The sequence below is a fragment of the Rhagoletis pomonella genome, unplaced genomic scaffold (assembly GCF_013731165.1).
Source record: "Rhagoletis pomonella isolate Grant_MI unplaced genomic scaffold, Rhpom_1.0 Rhpom_scaffold_00006, whole genome shotgun sequence".
In the NCBI taxonomy this organism is placed as follows: Eukaryota; Metazoa; Arthropoda; class Insecta; order Diptera; family Tephritidae; genus Rhagoletis; species Rhagoletis pomonella.
The window spans coordinates 71,248,385-71,267,885 of NW_023458560.1; the positions used below are offsets into that span (position 1 = coordinate 71,248,385).

Consider the following 19,501-nt stretch of genomic DNA (forward strand, 5'->3'; position numbering starts at 1 on the left):
CCAACAAATCTAAACGAATCAATTGTATAAACTGCCTGCTCGAAAATGTTGTCTAGAAGTTCAGCTCAATTATTTACTTGATCTCGTCGCAGTAAACTAATCGGCTTGTAATATTCCTTTAATTGGCGTCAGTTGGCATAGACGAGAAACGACTGGCGTACTTTTTTGGACACGGCCATTAAAGAAGAAGAAGATTATTCCCTTATTCATTGAATGTCAAATGCCTTATATTTTATGCTTCTTGTACCTTACATGTGGATGTATCAAAAATTATTTCAGACAATTTTTAGGCTCCATTGTGGGTGGTGGGCATCAGCTTGCCCGCGGGCAACGCCCTTTCAAGCTTTCTATGCTAAATCGATATATTACTACGCAAACAAAAATTTTGTCTCCGTACGTTTCAAAACCAAGAATATCATTGGAAAGGTATTTATGTGTAGATGGGAACAGTTTCAAAATTAGTTAAAAATTACGCCAAAGTCGTAGTTTAAAAATTTATGTATTTGTGTATATTTGTTGTTGCAAACTGTGCAATGTGAGTTGATTTCGCATTTAATTTACTTCGTATTTAAAAATAAACTTTGTAATAATGATAAATGTGATGATGAAGAAATAAATGATAGCGATTTAGACAAGCACAAGTGAAGGCAAAATTGAAGATAAAGATGGAAAGGAAAGCAATGAGAAATGGATATCAATTGGGGTAAAAAGAAAATTTATTGAAATTTTTCGATAAGAATAGAAATAAATTCTGTCATAAAATTTTAGTTATCGAAAGTTATCAAGTTACCGAAATTAATCGATTCATCGAAATTTGTAGTTATCGAAATTTATCAAGTTATCCATGCTTATTGAATAATTCAAATTGGTTAATGTTTATTGAGCTTTCGATATTTAAAAACACAGAAAATTAGTTGTCAAAATGGATTATCGAAATTTGTCAAGTTAACGAAATTTATCAAGTTAATTATCGTAATGTCTCAAGTTCTTTGAACATATCGAATTATCGTTATTTATTGATTTACCAAAATTTTTCGATTTATCAAATCGAAGCTTTTGGAATTTTCAAAATATATCAAGTTATCGAAATTTCAAGGTTATATACATTTATCGCGCTATCACTGCTTATCGAATTTGATCGTGTTACCAGGGTCTAACGAGTTATCGAAATTTGTCACACAGTTATCGATATGTATCGAAGTTTATAGTTTATAGTGTTAGTCGAGTTATCATATTTTATTGAGTTATCGGATTTTAGTGTTTTTGAACTGGAATGTCCAAGTCCTGCAAAAGTCCTCCAAAAACCTTAGGAGACATAAAAAATTGTTCTCACGATTAAGTTCCAAAGCAAAGTAATTATGTACCTTATAAGTTAAACGACGTGGCAAGTTAGAAAAACTTTCCAAGGATCTTAAAAAACTTGAAAATGGCCGAATTTCGTCAGCACTGGCATTCCTAGTGTATTCTAAATTTGAAAGAGCTTCGCCAGCGGACAGGCCGGTGCCCACCACATGCATACTTACATATACATATTAGAGCGCTTCACAAAAATAAATTGAGGTTTCCCACGGAAATTATAAAGCCTAATTTGGAATATATATGTAGGTTGCACGAGTTGTTGAATCAAAATGACAAATTTGCTAATTGCTGGTCACCAGGGTGCTGAAAATCCACTTAAACCAACCGACATGAGCTGAACCGATTTGAAAATACATCCAAAAATCTCATTAATTGAGAGTTGTTGATAAACTTTTGAAATGTTGTTATGCAGACCTTTTCGACGACGAAAATAACTTTTTGATACCCAACTTTGGTAATCTCATCAGCGGGATTTTTTTTCTTGCGAACCAAACCAGTTCTATTTTGAAGAGTTTAACCTCTAGTCTGTTCTGGTGTGACCAATTTGAGTTATCTCCTAGTTTTTATTTTGATAATTCCTACAAAAATATAAAAAAATAAATAATGAACTCGATCTACCCACGAATTCCTTACCCGCAATTTAAATTGCAACAATTAAAAGTTTTGCTTGGCACTGAATTATGAAAATTAGACTAAATAACCATAGAAAATGAGCATTTCATATGCAAACTTGCGTACATACCAGATCTGTGTAAGTGTGAAATCATTTTCAATTTTAAATCAACAATTTTTTTCTATCCAGTTTTCATTACTTATTCTTCGCTTACGATTGAGGTTTAAAATTTTTGAATTTTCCATTCTCTCAAAGCAGTTATGAATTCACACATCAACATATTCATAGCAAGATTGAAAAAACCAATGCCCAATCAAAAAAAGGTTTAACACTGAATGAGTATTGAAAAGGCTGCAATCTTTTATGTGTGTGCATTCTTTAACTCAGTACCAATCATTAGTTCAAAGACACCCTGGTAAATAACTTTTTGATAAAAAGGAAGATTTTTGACAATTGCTCAATTGTAAAAATTCAAACCGGCGTTACCCAATTTAAGTTTTTTGGTAGAGGGGATTTTATATCATATGTTTGGGATTATATATAAAACAGTTGTATTAAAACTTACGTTTTAAATATAATTCATGTTTTATCTTGAAAATGTTTAAAATTTACATTAAATTAGATAACTACTTCGCATAAGTTTAAAATTTAGGTTGATAAAATTTTAGTGAAAATATTTTAAAAATCTTAGTGTCTTTAATAAAAAAATAGCTCATCATAAAAATTGTATCGCCGTTCGGCGTCGGCGTAAGTTTGTAGGTCCCTCCCATTTGTGTGACAGCAAAGGCGCACGCTACAAATCGGAGGAGAAGCTCGGCCAAAACGTAGCAAAAGTGTCAAGGCCAAAATATGATTATTATAAATAAATTTCGTTTCAAACAGGTCGCAACCCTCTTCAAACACCTCAAAAGTATTCCCAATATTATTTAGTTGTGAACCCGCATGAGTGCGAAATTACCATTTTTTACCAGAATTTCCAGATTTTACCGGAAATCATACTTGGTTTTCTGGCAACTGAGAGGACAAATAAGAGAGTAAGTAAGGTCATCTCTTTGTCAGAAGCTACCTGGTGGTAAATTCTGGTAAATGTGTCAAAAGATCCGATGATGTGTTTGACAACCAAATTGTAAACAAAAGAGAAGTGCACTCTGCTAATGCATGTTGAAAAGTAAATAATTCCTTGCTTGAGTGGATGCTAATGAGTTTTGGTTAAATTACAAAACGCTTAAAAAGGTATTAGCCGTCATTTTACGTTTAAAAACTTTAAAACTTTAACACATTACCACCCTATACTCTATGTATGATTGACCATTGAACTAAATCGTTGTTTATTTGGGTAAGATTAAAATATATTTTACTATTCAATATTGGAGTTGGTGTGAAACAAAAATTGAAAATAATTTATTGTTATGTATGCAAATGAGAACTACAATTCTGAGCTTATTGAGCATCTCTTAGTCAAAAACAAAGGCAATTTTGCTTGATCAAGTTTCGAATCTAAGAAGAAAATGTTTTTAACAAACAAAAGGTTAATAATAAAATTTGAAGGATTTAAGATATTGCGTATGGTAGCATGAAACGTCACAATCTTCTTAATTGTCAGGCTGTTGATATGGCTACGAAAAAGTGACAATGGAAACACATAGCTGAAGATTTCATACTTACAGTGGGATAAACTTCAAACCTCTAATATAAATTAGTTAAATTTATATTACATTTACATTGAGCCCAAATGCGTCATTTGGGCGAGAAACCTCAAATGCGAGGCCAAATCACGCATTTCTCCATACAAATTCACATTTCCAGAATGACGCATTTCGACGCATTTACACAAAATCACGAAACAAATGCGTTCCAATTGCCGTACTATTTTATTGAACGCACTCTGAAACAAAAGTACCACAAAAGCTTTGGTTTGTCTTTGACATTTGGAATTTTTCAAACACAAAACAAACACAACGAAATAAATAAATCTTTGAAATTTGTGTGTAAAAATTGTTAATTTATACAAGAGCTTTACACATTTTTAGTTTAATCAAAGAATAATTGCCTTTTTGTGTCCAAAAAGCGTTAACAATATAATAAATGTAGTGTTTGTTTACATACATTTTGTTTTTGTCTTCCCTTTTCATTTGATGAGAAGTCAAAGCAAATGCGGATCAAGCAGTGTAAACACCTTCAAATGACTGATTTCAAATCACGCATTTTGGTCCAATGTAAATGTAATATTAGTTATTATTTTTTTTTAACAATTTTAAGTTTTCGTTTGGAATAGTTTTCATGAACTTATCTATTAGGAGATCTCTTTGGAAAATTACCGTACATCCGATATCTATTGAAATTTTGACATCCTCACTTTTTGGAAAAAGAAGTTCAAGATACAAGTTTATGTGCAAAAAATAAATTAAACAATAAAAGTCTCCTTATTTTTATGGAACTTATAATAGAAAAATTTGTATTTCATTACCCAGACTTTATGAATAGCCTACTCTATAAGTAATAGTAGAAATTCCGAATTAGTAAGTTCAGTCAAGACGTCATTCAAAAGTTTTGAAGAAAATCACTTTTCTCTTTTGTGAAAATTTGGGACTATCTTATGCGAGTATTGTCGACAAAATGTTAGTCTATGAATGACTAAAAATTAACGAATAAATGGTTAATCGCGATTAATGATTAAAATTAATTAAGCGATCGCTGTGGTGTAGTGGTTAGAAGTGCGCACTACCATTCCGCAGGGTGAGCGTCCGAGCCCAGTTCCGGCCAACAAAAAAAGAAAATGTTTTTTGTAATAGTGGTCGGCCCCCGGCAGGAGTCGGCGTAAAACTGTAGGTCCCTCCCCTTTGTGCGACAACATCAAGGCGCATGCCACAATCGGAGGAGTAGCTCGGCCAAACACTAATATATGTCGATGGTCCTCTGCAATAACGGCACAATTCAAAATTTCAGGTTTAGAAAAATACATAATTTGAAAGCTTACAGTATGACTGCATATAATCCGGAATAATTACGTTCCAAGACATATTATTGCTAAATTACGAAACAAAAAATCTTTAATTGGCTCTACTGAGATATATGAAATTTTTAGTTGTGTCGATATGTAAGCTCGTTTCTATTATTATTAGTAATCATCAATACAATTTCAAATTACATAAACCCAGTCACAGCCCTTTTTTGTATTCGACGCTTCCAGAAATCACATAATACATAAAATAAATAAAAGCTGTTTTGATTAATATTACATAAACTGGAAACTGTTAAAAATAAGTGCGCTTGTGTACAGAGATTTTAGAACCTATTTAGTTCCTAAAATGTCTGTTTGCAACACATAACAATAAAAATGCACATCAAATTGCTAAGAATGATGAAGGAAATCGATTCAGACATGCCTGTTTAACTGGCCGTGCGTGCTCTAAACAAACACATGTTAATTAAGGAGCTATTCAAGTATTATGTAACCACCAGGGGAAAGCGGGGGTCTTGGTTTGGCAACGGGCAACATTTCTTCAAATAAGTAAAACATTAATTACACACGCACAAATTTTGCCTGCAATTTCCATCACAATTGAACACTGCACTTCACTCTCGTTTCGAATTTTTGAAAGCGTTTTTTAAGCTATTTCGTGGTTTAACACTTCTTGTGGGCACTTGATATTGTAAAAAAAATATGCGCAATTCGATCACTAACTACATTTTTTTGTAAAGAACGCCCGTTTGCTTTAAATTTGTAAAAATACAATTATTTTTTTATTTTGTTTACATCTGTCATTTGTTACAAATGAAGAAAAGTCCAAGAGTTGCCAAGTATAAATATCTCTATATCTATTTATTAAAATAATAATTTACAATAATAATTTATTTAATTAATACTTTATTAAAATACAAATTTGAAGTGCAAATACATTTGTAAAACTGTTTATCACGAAATGTTATTAATTGTTTGCAAGCATACTATAGTTTTCATGCATTTTGGGAATAAATAATCTAATATGTGTACATATATATCGTCGTTTAAAGTACAAAACCGCGTATCGTCATTCTGCAAAACCGTGTGATTGACATTGGCTGCCAAAAATTGGATTTGCTCACAAAAGCTCTTGGCTCAATTCTTATCCATTCGTCCTGAAATATACTAGCCAGAAATACGTTTGCTTTATAAAAAAGATAACCATTTTGAAATATGGGTGACTTTACTCTCTAGAAAATAATTTATGCAATTACGCGGTTTTGCATTTTCTTGATACGCGGTTTTGTACTTTAAACGACGATATGTATAGCATGTACTTACGGCGGCCGCCGTAGCAGAGTGATTACATGTGCGTACTTCCACTCCATAGGACCATGGTTAAATACCTGGTCAGATCATAACACAAAATAGTAGTCGTCCTTCGGCACGCAATGGCATACCTTTGAGTATATTTCTGCCTTGAAAACTGTTCTTATAAAATCAGAACTCATGCCTCAAGTTTGAGCAGAAGTTCGGCCAAACACTTAGAAAAATATTTTAGCACCAAATATTTATTTGTTTACTTATTTTAAGGGAGATGGCAATCTTCTGGTTTCACATTTTGGGTGCAAAAATTTCAACCCTGATACAACAAATAGTATTAGTACTGAATGATAATGACAGATTGCATTCCCATAAACGTCCAATCATACATGATTGAGTTTTTTTTTTGCATTCACATTCTCTATGTGAATGGGTATCAACCATTCCATAACACACTACATATTTTGTGTTTGCAATTTGTAACCAATCTCAAGAGTGGTTGTTAAATTTTTTAAATCAAACAATCACATTTTTTAAACGAAAAAAATGAGAATGCACACTCAATTGATTCAATCATTACACAGCTCTGGTACATACATACATACCTGGCATATTCCCACTGGGAAAATAGGTAAGCACCTTACGAGGTAAGCCATATTTTCTTTCAGTTTTTAGTACCAAAATTGTCATCATGACCAGCGTAATCTACTAGTAAAGCACAAAATGAACACCTCCGACGACACATTACGTTGTCAGTTGCAAAATAACGTGCAGCCGAAGTTATTTCCAAGCACCGAACTACTCCGAGCGACTGCTCTGCATTACACGTAACTTACTTTGTAAAGCGACTCAGAAGTATGTTTGATAGCAAATGTACATTTTAAATTCCTACTTACATAAGGCGGCCATGCCTTTGTAAAAGTAAGGGACGTTCGGCAGGGAAATGGTAATGACTGCCAGGTGAAGAGTAAGTTGCTAATAAGGTATTATTACGTGCTCCTAATTCCCACTGGGTTAATACTTTGTATGTATGTATGTATAAGAGGTTATATTAAAGGGCATGCAAACAGACAAGTTTATTTTTTGTATAGCAGACATATGTGATGTTCCGCAAAAAATATCCACAAGGGGATGTAATCGTATGCTTTGTTGTTGAAAGCAACGCAACAAGACAATCATAAAAGTAACTTTTTTTGGTAATGACACGGCCATGTCACGGCAGGATGTTTGCTACAATGATGAAAGCGAAAAAAGCGGAAGGAAAGAGCAGCTGTAAAAGCAAAAAAAAAAAATACAAAATAAAAGTCAAATTGTGTATTAGGTGCAGCTGGAAGTAACAAAATGCGTAGGCCAAAGGGCCTCTGACGTCAATGACTGTTCTGATCATAAAAAGGCGCCGAGGCGTATGAGTGACGTGGATTTATTTTTTTTTATCCAAGTATTACTGGTATTTGGGGAAAAGACAGAGCAAAGATAACGAAGCAATGCAGGGTAATTAAAAGTGAAACAGAAGAAATGAAAGAGATGTACATATGTATGTGTCGTAAGCAAGAATATGGTATGTGCATATGTACATATGTATATTAGGGTGGTCCAAGAAGAATAAATCAATCAATCAATATTTTTCGATCGGAAAACTCTGGTTCTCTTCAGGAGGCTTCCAATAATAATACCCAATTTAATTTAACCATTTTTTAATACCAACGATTTTCTATTGGTCTTCCATTGCATTTTCTGGGCTTTTTGGCGGACCTACGAAACATAGTTGCCATGAAAAAGTGGTTAAATAAACAATTGGGAGTTATTACTGGTAATCTCCTGAAGAGTAACAGAATTTTCCGAACGAAAAATATTGATTTTAAAGAATTTTATACCAATTCTACGAAAAGTTGTTTTTTCCCATATAAAGTACATGAGCGCTTTGAGCGAACTCTAGATATTTTTAGATTTCAAATTAAAAAAGTGTGGGTAAATTTTTTTCGATATAGAACAATCCTAGTGGGTGAGAGCATTACAATTCCGATTTTAATTTTTCACATGCATTTTTAGACCACCCTAAATGGCATTGACATCTCTAGACTGGACTTTCGTTCAGTGAGTTGGATTGAATATTGGTTTTCTGTCACTTTTGATATGTAAAATGCGTATGCAAATTGAATTTCAATTGGACGTCAAGATAACGAGTAAAAACGATAGAGACATTGATAACGATAATATTAACGCTAACGAGAACTTTAACTATATAGAAAACAATAATGAAGGTTCGAACAACAACGATAATGATAACGATAACTTCAGCGATAGCGATTCTAATCTCCATCAAAATAGTTAAAATTATAACGATAATGATATTTAATGGTACTTACAACGATTACCATAACTAAAAAGATAATGATAACGCGACTTTAGCGATGATTAAAGCGATATCCTACTTAGAGAATTCTGGCAATACTGACGATAGAAATAAATATTACGATAGCAATAAAGTCACCGTTACATAATACAAATAACGATAATGATAAAACTAACGATAGCAATAACTTTAACGGTAACTGATAGCTTTAAAAATAACTGATAACTTTGACGATATCGATTCTGATAACTGTATACTCGATTTCTGATACATGCATACTAGGGCGGGTCGAAAATCGAATTTTATCCAAATCCCTTGGTAATAGTTAAAATATATTGTATCTTGAAGTCATCAACAAGCCTGAAAAATGTTAGTATTTTATTTTAATTGTAAGAGCCGGCGCATCGACCGCCAATTGACCCACAGAACACTAGTCGAATAAGACCAATTCTTATTAAAAATTCTGGGTTCAGCAAAAAGGTTTGGTGCATATTGTTAGATAATGAATCCGTTAACGCAAAAGATAAAGTCAAATATCATTACTCGCAGCCCTTTAGCTTATCGTCAATCTCAAAGTTATCTTTTTTCAATAAGTTTTTAATTGTTTTCTTTATAATTGCACTGGCTTATAATCAAAAGATGTAAAGAACAGCATTAATATTGCTGGCGTGCATTTAGGTCGCTGGTTCTAAATATTCTAATCATTTTTTAATATTAGCTATAGTTTGCGAATTTTTGCAAATTTAGGAACAGTTTCGGTAGTTCTAATAGAAAATCCATTATTTTGCATCATCGTTGAATAATTTTGTTTATGCAAGTGATTATGGGAACACTGAATAGGCACAACTTCTAGAAACACTCATTAGTTTACTTATGTTTATGCATACAATATAAAAATTGCAAATATAGGAAAATTAAACAAAAAATTGTTCAAAATTTTGTTTATTTAAAATAATTTATTTATAATCTGAACGATTTTCATCATATTATTATCATAAATCAGTAATAGTAAGTCTCGCCTTCAATTTGGTAATTACTACGTACCGATCGAGCAACATTTACCAAAGTTATATCGAAAAACTTAAGTGGATCTCCAGTTTTTTTCTAAAAAAAATGTATCTCAAATTGTGTAAAAAACGTTTAGATAAAAGAGCCGGATTACAGAAAAGTGTGCCAGGGAGAGACTTTTTTCATTCGAACTTAATGCAAAGCACTATCGTCCAATTGGAAAGTCCTCAAAAGGATTTCCCAGGATATGTTAGAGACTTTTTACATAATGCAATTAACTAAAATATTTATGTATATCTAAACACTTATTGCACGTCTCCTACTTTCATATAACGGCAAATTTAGAAACCGCGAAAAATGTGATTGTTCGTTTACTAATAAACCGCACCAATTTTCAAGACGGCATAAATGGACTTAAAATGGGCGTTTCTCACAGTAATTGTATTGTGTTCATGTATGCAAATAATTATATGCTTGAAACTACTATTAACGTATCAAACGATTCCTAATCTTTGACAATACATGTTTGATTTCATTCACCAGGATCTTGAAAACTGACCAACTCGGCGTGACCAAGTCCATGGTCCTTTTAATATTACATAAACATCCGAAAACATTAAAACGTTTGCAAATAAATATCGTCTCACCTTTTTGTATTTTTCACTTGGTTGCTGAAGTAATGAAGAATTGAAAATTGATGAGGGAAAATTATAGTTTTTGTAAGTTTTATCTTAATATCTTAAAAACTTTAAGACTTATTGAAAAATGATAAATGAACGTGAGGTACTAAATTTAATAACGCTTAATTTAATATACCGTCCTGCTTATAACAATTAACGCATTACATAGATATTACCAGCCGAAGTTTCATTTTCAAAATTCGTACACTTGGGTTCAATTGCGCGGGCTAAAGATAAGTATTAAATTAATCTTTCGTGGCCAATAACAATTGGCTAAGACCTAAGACATCATAATATTACTATTACAATACGGTCAAATGCCTTTTATTTTCCCCCATACAAAATCGACCCAGCCTAATGCATACTAATAGTGATAACAATGAATGTGAGTACGGGGAAGACCTTTTGTCACAAATAATTTTCCAATTTTCCCGAGATGCCTACCAATACCAATATCGCATAAGATAGCGATAACGACAAAAATAAAACGATAACGATAACGGCAGCTTCAACAATACCGATTATGATAACGATCACGATAATTAAAATTATAACAATAGCACCAACGGTATCGATTCTTTTAACGATCTCGTTAGAAATAACGGATATGTTAGTAAAAAGTGCAACTTTAAAGAAAACGGTAAAAATAACGATAGCAATAACTTTAACGATAACCGTTCTGATACGATTACGGTATCGATTGTGGTAACTAGTATAACAACAACCATCTCTAACGATAACGTCATCTTTTACGATAATGGCAGTGAATATGAGTACGAGGAAGATTTTGTATCATAAATTTTTTGGCATTTCCAGACTCGAGGGGTCTAGGCTATCGACCGAAGTGGCAAATATTAAGATAATTAAATGATTTTATCTTTTTCTCCTTTGATGAAAACATACAAAAGAAATGCCATTTTAGGTCGAACGTTAGCATCCGATTCTCTAAATTACCCAATAACAAAACACCTCAATTAAACTGCCACTCAGCACACACCACTCGCAAAGCAATAACTACAAACTCACGCCTGCGTCAAACTGTCATCGCTGTACATTTACCGGTGGAACAAAGCACGCTTTTTGGCGCCGCAACGCATCAAAGGTGGATAAGATTAACCGCCCTATTCCCACAACACTGACAAAATTCGTCATATAACTATTGTCACAATTACTGCGCCTAAAACACAATATAAAAATTGTTTCGCCGTTGTCACTTACTCAGTAGGTCATAACAATAAAACTGACAATTGTCATACGACAGCTTAAAATAAATTTGCGGCATAGTATTAGGCGCAGTAGTAAAGGCAATAGTCAGCCGCTGAGTTTTGTCAGTGCTGTGGGAATAGGGCGGTAACAAAGCCTGCACCACATACATACATACGCAGTCATGAGCACAAATACAATGAAGCATACATTCGCAAATCCATATGCCTGCGCACACATATCAAATCCTTTATCAGCAAAGAACCTTCAACGAAGCGATGAAGCCACAAGAATAGCCATGACGCGTCGTTGGTGTATTGTTATTGTTGTACGCTTTTAGAACTGAAGCACTTCCGAAAATGCTTTCAACAGCAAACACGCTCACATGATACATGATTCATTACAAAACATACAAAACATTTAAAGCGACAATAGTTACAACAGTGCCACTGAGGGAGAGAGTGATCCTACATGCACGGTCATGCTTGTCGCTGTGCGAACATGTGTAGGTGTTGAATGTAGGTTTTCACTTTGTGCGGTAGTGAATATGACGAATAGGGGGATGTGTAGGCGACGAAAGTTGAAAGCAATGAAATGTGTGTAAGTAATGCTTGAAATACAATACCGGCGAACGGCAAACTTCGCCGAATTGGGCGATGCTGTCGTTCACCGTTCGCCCAGCTATTTCGCCTACTTAAACAGAATTAGAGCGGTAGCGAAAACAGCTGATCCCATTTGGTCGCCTTTATAATTTGGGTGACCATATTTAGAAAAAACTAAACCATATTTAGAAATGAGGAAATGATAACAAATAAATATAATAAATATAAATGTAAAACAAAGAAAGATTATTATAAATAATTTGTTTCAAGCCAGATTTAACGAATCCACAACTATATTTTTCAAACAACAAAAAAAAAATCGTGTTTAGGTTGTTTTCTTTTAAAACTTTGAAAGCAAAACACAAATACGGCCACCTTTGGCACGCACAGCTGTCATCGCCCAGCAGGGCGATAGAAATAAATCTATCGCCATGAAACGCCGCCAAGCGAACTTCGCATTTCGCTTTGGCTGTGTTCAATTTCATATGCTTGCGGGTGTTCTAATTTTGACAGCGCGAATTTCGCTGTGGTGAGTTCGCCGTTCGCCGGCATTGTATTTCAGCTATAAGTCAGTAAGTTCTGATGCCGCCTGCTTTTTTGTCTTCGCCTTTCACGCTTTTGATGCATTAACGCGCGTGGGACTGTGCGAGGCGTCGTCGCCCATTGTAGCTTTGACGTTTGTTACGCGCGAGTGTAATAATAATTGCTTAGAGTGCTTTAGATACAATATTTCAAAGATACGTTAGTTAACACTTTGTGGCCTTTACTTAAGCCAGATTGCCGTGGAATTGTGGAAGGTTTGTGACTGGCTGGCTGGCTGGTTGTTGTTCCGTTTTTTTTTTTTCAGATTATAAATTACTCTTCCAGAAATGGCGCACGCTCAAAGGAAAATTTTGGCAAACATTACTTTAGCTGGCACTTTTAATACAATGCGTGCAAATTGGGGATTTTTTTTCTCTTTTCAATAAATAACACCGGTCAACAAAAAAGTTTTTTTTTCTTTGGGTTTCTATTCTCATGCATATTACCATTCCAGACATTAAAAAACACTTGAATATTCATTTTTAGTTCTTAGGGCTTGCTTTTGTCTGATTTAAGTCAATAAGTAGGAGAAACTAAAATTTAACATGTAAAAGTCAGACCCAAAAATCGTGTTGACTGGTGTAATTAAACGCTTACTTAAGTAAACAAGGTGAAATTTATAGATAAGTTTATGTCACTTTGATATTTAAGCTCACAAAAATAATATGCAGTAATCAGAAGTAGGATTTGCAATAGCTACAGAATATATTGTACATACACGCAAATTTATACATTTCTTCTTATCTCATCAAAAATATATTTGGAAACAATACTGAGTAAAACCAGCAGCTGTGACTTTTCCCACTACCTATGTATGCATAAAAGTCAAAATAAATTATACATAAAAGGAACATAATTCGCTTAATAGAACAATTTATCATTTCCTTAGTTTATTCAACCACACAAAAGCTCTGTATGCACAGTGATTTAACACTTTTCTTTTTCTAAATAAAAATAGCTCTTTGAATGAATGTACTAAAAGCTTTGGGCTTATATCATGTTTTCTAATTTATTTCGTTTTTTTTTTATTTCTTGCAGGCTGTCATTTTGTGCGGACGCTTTGCCTTCAGGGTAGCGAAGTCTGTTTCGATGGTAAGTGCAATTTAAAAAGCAAACTTTTTTTAGGAATTTTGTTTTTGTGCACTGCAAAAATATTGATTCTACATATTGTCACCTGAATTGCAAAAGGCTGTAACTAACAAAAATTCTTAAATTACCTTTTTGATTGATTATGATGTATTACATCGAATTGCCAGTCCCCACACCAATTTAAAAAAAAAAAACAAATTTTTTTATTCACGGCTCTTCGCATTTCAGGTGACGATATGTATGTATGTATATAACTATGTGCTCTGCTCGTACTTCTTATTTGGCACTGTGCGATTTTATCGCAGTAAAAACTGTCAATTTATAGACAAACAAAAAATATTTTTCAAAAAAAATAAAAAATTCTTAATTTTTCTACATCAAATATGTTTTGTTTTCTTACGTTCAATTTTGTTTCAATATTGTAAAATCCTTCCATTGACCTTTTTCATTCTCTAAACGCGTAGTCTGCGATTTCGGCACGACTAAAAGAAGAACTGTGAATGTTCGAATAAATCGGTGCAGCAAAACCGTATAAGTAAGTGTGTGGTTCCTCATTTAAAACTATGGTCGGCATTGTTGTAAATTTTGTCGGAACAGATTCGCACCGACCGAATCGCATAGGTGTGGGGATACCTTTACATGTAGAGTGTGTTTTTGTACGTCGAGGACTTCCCTTCTGAATTGCATTTATTGACAAGAGTGATTCTGCGTTAGATTTCGATGCTGAAATTATTATCGGTGCTAACTAGGGCGATTGACTCGGTTTTTCCAAACCGGTTCCCACTGTTTTTCAGATATCTATGGCGTTTTTTTTCGAAATCTTGATTTGTCGAATATCGAATAACCCGGATTTTTCATCGAACAAACCGGCTTTTCTCATTTCATACAAATAGTGACCTCATAAATATTTTATAATTGGCTACGTTTCTTTATACATTCCGGATAATCTCATTTCATAGCCGGAATAAACAGAATGTGTTTGAAATATACGTTAACATATCATCAGGAACGTTCTAAAGAATAAGTAAACAAAAAAGTTTATTCCAAACGTTCAGAATGAATAAAGAAATTCAGCCATTATATCCTAGGTTATTTAGGGATGAACAGTTTATCATATTTGATTCTAATAAATGAATGTTTGGCGCTTAAACGTTTTCTACGTGTTTGGGCTTCTCCACGAATTCGTGTGCTCTGCTTCTTGATGTCGTGACACAAGTGGCAGTAGCCACCGGCACGGCAGCAAGAGCACTTCTGCAAAAAAGAGTCAGAAAAAATGCAATAAAGTATTAAAAAAGTTAAAAGAAGGTCAAAAGTAAATTGTTCACAGATTTTTATTCATTTTACTTCTGATCTAAACAAAACTTTACACTTATTTTTTCCGCTCCTAAATATATATATCCATATATTGTCTGTTAATAGTTTTATTGTAATTTTTGGTTATGACTTCATACCAAAAAAAGCGTTTTCGCTGTATGAAAACCATTTAAAAAACTCGGTTTATCCGGTTGTTTCTTTATTTCAAAATCGGCGACCGGTTTTTTTTTTCAAATTTCAATCTTTCGAATAACTCGAACACCGGTTTTGGAAAGAGGCGAATAATCTAACACCCTAGTATGCTGGTTCCTTAGTAAACAGACATTTCTCCCAAATTATGACCATCAACAGTGACGTGGGTGTCAAGGTGCGAATGAGCTGACTCTTTGTTTGATGACAGGATATACTTCGTTTTGTCCTCGTTTACCACCAGACCCAATCACTTTGCTTCCTTATACAACTTGGAAAAGGCAGCACGGTTTTTGTTACCGATGATGTCGATCGGCATACACCAGCAATTACACGATCTTGAGGTAAAGTATTCCTGAGCCCTGATAAGGCCCAATCAGTTCGTTGACGGTGGGCTTTAGCCTTTCACACAATACGCTCGATAAGACCTTGTAACCAATCCTATAAATACCGGGGTCGCCTTTCTTGTGGATTGGCCAGAGCACACTTAAACTCCAGTCGTCGTATATGAGTTGAATGCTATTCGTACCTCGTCAGAATCAGGGCCACTCTACTCATACCCTCAAGGATGATATAGAAAATTTCCATTTGGAAGTAATGTAGAAACATTCCTCTTCGTTTTTTACGGAAACAAAGCAGAAGTTAAGATCCGTCATTGTTTCCTTTTCGCATTGTTTTCACTACACTTTTTAAGGAAGAAGTTTACTGTGGAACTTTTTGGATGGGCAGCGTAGTGACTACATCAAGGCGCACGTCACAAGTCGGAGGATAAACTCGGCCAAACCCTAACATATTCACCGTCAATCTACTATTATAAAGTTTGGCTTCTCAGTAGAATGTTATCGGAACAGGTTCGGAGCCCTGAATAACGATTCCTGCAGAGGAGAAATATAAACCTTTCAGAAACTCCTTTTCGAATGCCTCGCGCTTTGGAGAATGCGTTTCAGATTTTTGCCGGACTACTACGTTAAAATGTCTACTAGGGTTCGGCCGAGACTCAGGATGATTTAAAAACTTGTAGGTATAGGTCTGCTCCTCGGTATCATAATAGAAACTCTGAGTTAACTTTAACTGTCGCTGCCCTGCAAACATAACCTAATTCTCGGACAGTGACTTCGTCATACTGCGCAGCTTCCTTCTCGACATACAACGCCTCTTCATTAATATTGTTGCCGTTGAAAATATTAAGATAGCACAAAGAACATATCGCTTGTTAACTCGAGTTGCTTAAGAAAGAAATCTTCAGAAGGTTAAGTGGCTATTAAAACCAGTACAGTTTTCTTGCTAACCATTTAAAAGATGGTGTCCCGGGCGGTCATGACTCCGGGCTAGACCCATAAGTCTGCCACTTATGGTATAGAAACAAATCACCTTATGCCTAGTTTACAATAACTTAACTTAATGCTTAGTTTAGGTATACTATACACTCTCACAAGAAGCTGGTTGGATCCTAAGGTGTGTTCCAGTATTCTTTTCTTGAAAAACATCCATCGAAGGCTGATTAAAAGATTGTATTAATTTAATACCAGTATATACATACAGCGTATCAATGAAAAGTATCCGCGCAATACAAATTTTCTTACGTTCTTCTACAACAGATAACATCTTTGGAAAATGCATACCGACAACTGGCGTAGATGTTGAGGTTATTGAAAAGTAAGTACTTCCCTCATTTCAGTGTCAATATTCACGACCCTCTTCACCATCCTTTATTCATTCTCATCTACCAATTCTGAAAGAGAAAATTTAATTATCTTTTCCTCTGTCTACTCCTTCGCTTCACGCAGAACACCCCTCACGGAGGATCAATCTCACACCCTCGCCACCATGTTGGAGGAGTTGCAAGGCGCCGGACTCGGCTGGGATCACCCCTACGTGCAATGTCGCATTCAGGGTACCCTCTACTCGCTCCAGAAGCAGACTCAGCTACCACCGAACCTTTGCGCAAACCTCGCACCCACACCAACCGATATCGACCCCGCTGGCGCTATGGCATTCGTACGCTTCGCACCACCCGAGGAGGATTATGTTGACGAAGGTTACTTCTATCCAACGCTGAAGAAGCAACAGCCGTTTAGAGAAGGCAACAGCCTCAACACCATACTCCATGAGTTGCAACTGCAGGACCGTCAGCTCCGTCATGATCCACTCGAACTGGCGCATTTCGGTAAATTAGATGCACAGGATCCTCTTCCTCAAACGGCACCGAATGTAATGGATGTCTTATTAGAGAAGGAACAAGCGCGCGCACTACGTGAACAAATGGAACGCGCAGCCGAAATCGAAGCAGCAGCAGCACAGGCGAATGCCGCGCGCAACCGTTTGGAACTCTATCAGATTTTGGCCGCCTCTGAACCGGATCCGCAGCCATATCAACGCAACCCGAGCAGCGCGATAGAGAAGTTGGAGCAAGTTGTTGAGCGCGAACGGGAAGCTGCGGCGAAGGCACCAGCACCACCGCCACCAGCGCCGATTTATGTGCCCGATGAGCTGTCGAATGACTCCAATGATCTGTACTTCCCCGAACATTTTGCCTCCTTCAAACGCATCTCAGGCAAGAAGGCCAGCGCAGATAATGGCAAACCAGTGCAACGTTCATTCTTCCGCGAGTTGGCAGCCGAGCAAGGTTTGCAACAGGAACCATTGTTGGCGCGGGATTTCAGTGAAAATGCCATCGATGAAACCGATACTCTGTTGTTGCCGGGCTACAAACGCACAAGTCCAGACGATGATGCCAGCGAATCCGAACGCAAGCAAATGGCTTTCGAGGAGAGTCTCATACGCAACTCATTGACGCCGTTCGAAGAGGAAGCGATGCTCTCCTCAAACACCTATGCGCATAATGCACAGAAGCCGAGACCAGTCTTTACAGAGGGAGGTCTAGTCTATGTGCCCGAGGATGAGGAGGAGGTACGCAAAGCCAAAGCACGTGAAATACTCGCCAGCATGTTCGGTTTTACGCGACACGAGCGTTTGGATGTGAAAAAACCGGGACCTATGATCGGACCGCCGCCAAATTCCGTAGAGTCAGCGGGAAAACTGAATAAGACCGGTGAAGGTGTGAAGGCAGAGAACAAAGAGGTGTTGCCGGCGCATATTAGAGGCAGTAAGGAGAGCAGCAAAATGAAGAAGGTGCTGAAGGAACATTCCGATGAAGATCATGCTCCGCACACTGTCGACACTGAATATGCGCATGTGTTCGTTAAGAACCCGTAAGTGCCGCAAAGTATAACAGTCTACGTTTTATAAACATTTTTTTTTTTTTTTACAGCATCGACAGCTGGAGTGACGGTGTGCGCATAATGAACGAACTGGCCAATATACTACATATGCAAGGATACTTCATTTATTTAACGTGAGTCACATTTCACCTTGGCTAATTCTGCTTGAAAAGTAATCGTTCTTTGCTTTTCTCTTCCCTCCACAGCGTTCAACCGCACGAAGTCTCTTTCCGGGTGGACTCAAACAACCCCGAACACAAGACCGCCGCCGATATAGCGCGCATTATTAACGACAATCGTGGCGTCAAAAATAAAATCTTACGCCGCATAGGCGTCACGGTGCTCCATGCTGGCGTTGGCGACAAAATCAAGGACGATTTGGACGGCGTTACAGCGTCGCGCATTGAACTTGCCGAGCAGGGACCCGATGTGACACACATTATGGCTTACATGTTTGCCGGTGCTGGCGCTGCTGCGTTCATTGTTATCTTCGTCACGCTAATACTGATTAAGCGACACGACAAGAAACGCGACAAGTTGGGTGGTCTCCAGTCAGGCGTTGCTGGCGCAGAGAGTTGCAGCAAAGACTATCAGGATTTGTGTCGTGCACGCATGGCGGGCAAGGGCAGTACGCCAGAGCCGGTGCCAAGCGGTCGTATAACGTCGTTGAGTAAGGAAAATGATCGCCCGCCCTCGTCGCGTTCGAGCACCTCTTCATGGAGCGAGGAACCGGCGCTGACAAATATGGATATCTCGACCGGACATATGGTGTTGGTGAGTTGAAGTTGGAAGTTGGAAGTTTGAGGAAATGCTCCAGCATTTTTTTAATTTACTTTCCCTTTGTCTCTCTCTCTCTCTTTCTATGTAGTCTTACATGGAAGATCATTTGCGCAACAAAGGCCGTTTGCAACGGGAATGGGAAGCCTTGTGCCGCTATGAAGCCGAACCGAGCGCACGCGATGCAGCACAACAGCCGCAATGCGTAAATTTGAATCGACCAGGCGCTCCGCTGCCCTATGAC

The 19,501-nt window shown here is 36.4% G+C and overlaps 1 protein-coding gene across 1 annotated transcript in view; it reads left to right on the forward strand.

The window, feature by feature from the left end:
- The window catches only part of LOC118742088 (receptor-type tyrosine-protein phosphatase N2-like), a gene marked incomplete at its 3' end in the record, with an annotated part of 75,224 nt that overhangs the window by 17,264 nt on the left and 38,459 nt on the right, over positions 1-19,501 (forward strand). Inside the window, 6 exon segments of the mRNA XM_036474051.1 lie at positions 13,626-13,759; positions 16,858-16,915; positions 17,047-18,471; positions 18,531-18,614; positions 18,687-19,254; positions 19,349-19,481. Coding sequence (XP_036329944.1) covers positions 13,626-13,759; positions 16,858-16,915; positions 17,047-18,471; positions 18,531-18,614; positions 18,687-19,254; positions 19,349-19,481 — 2,402 coding nt within the window.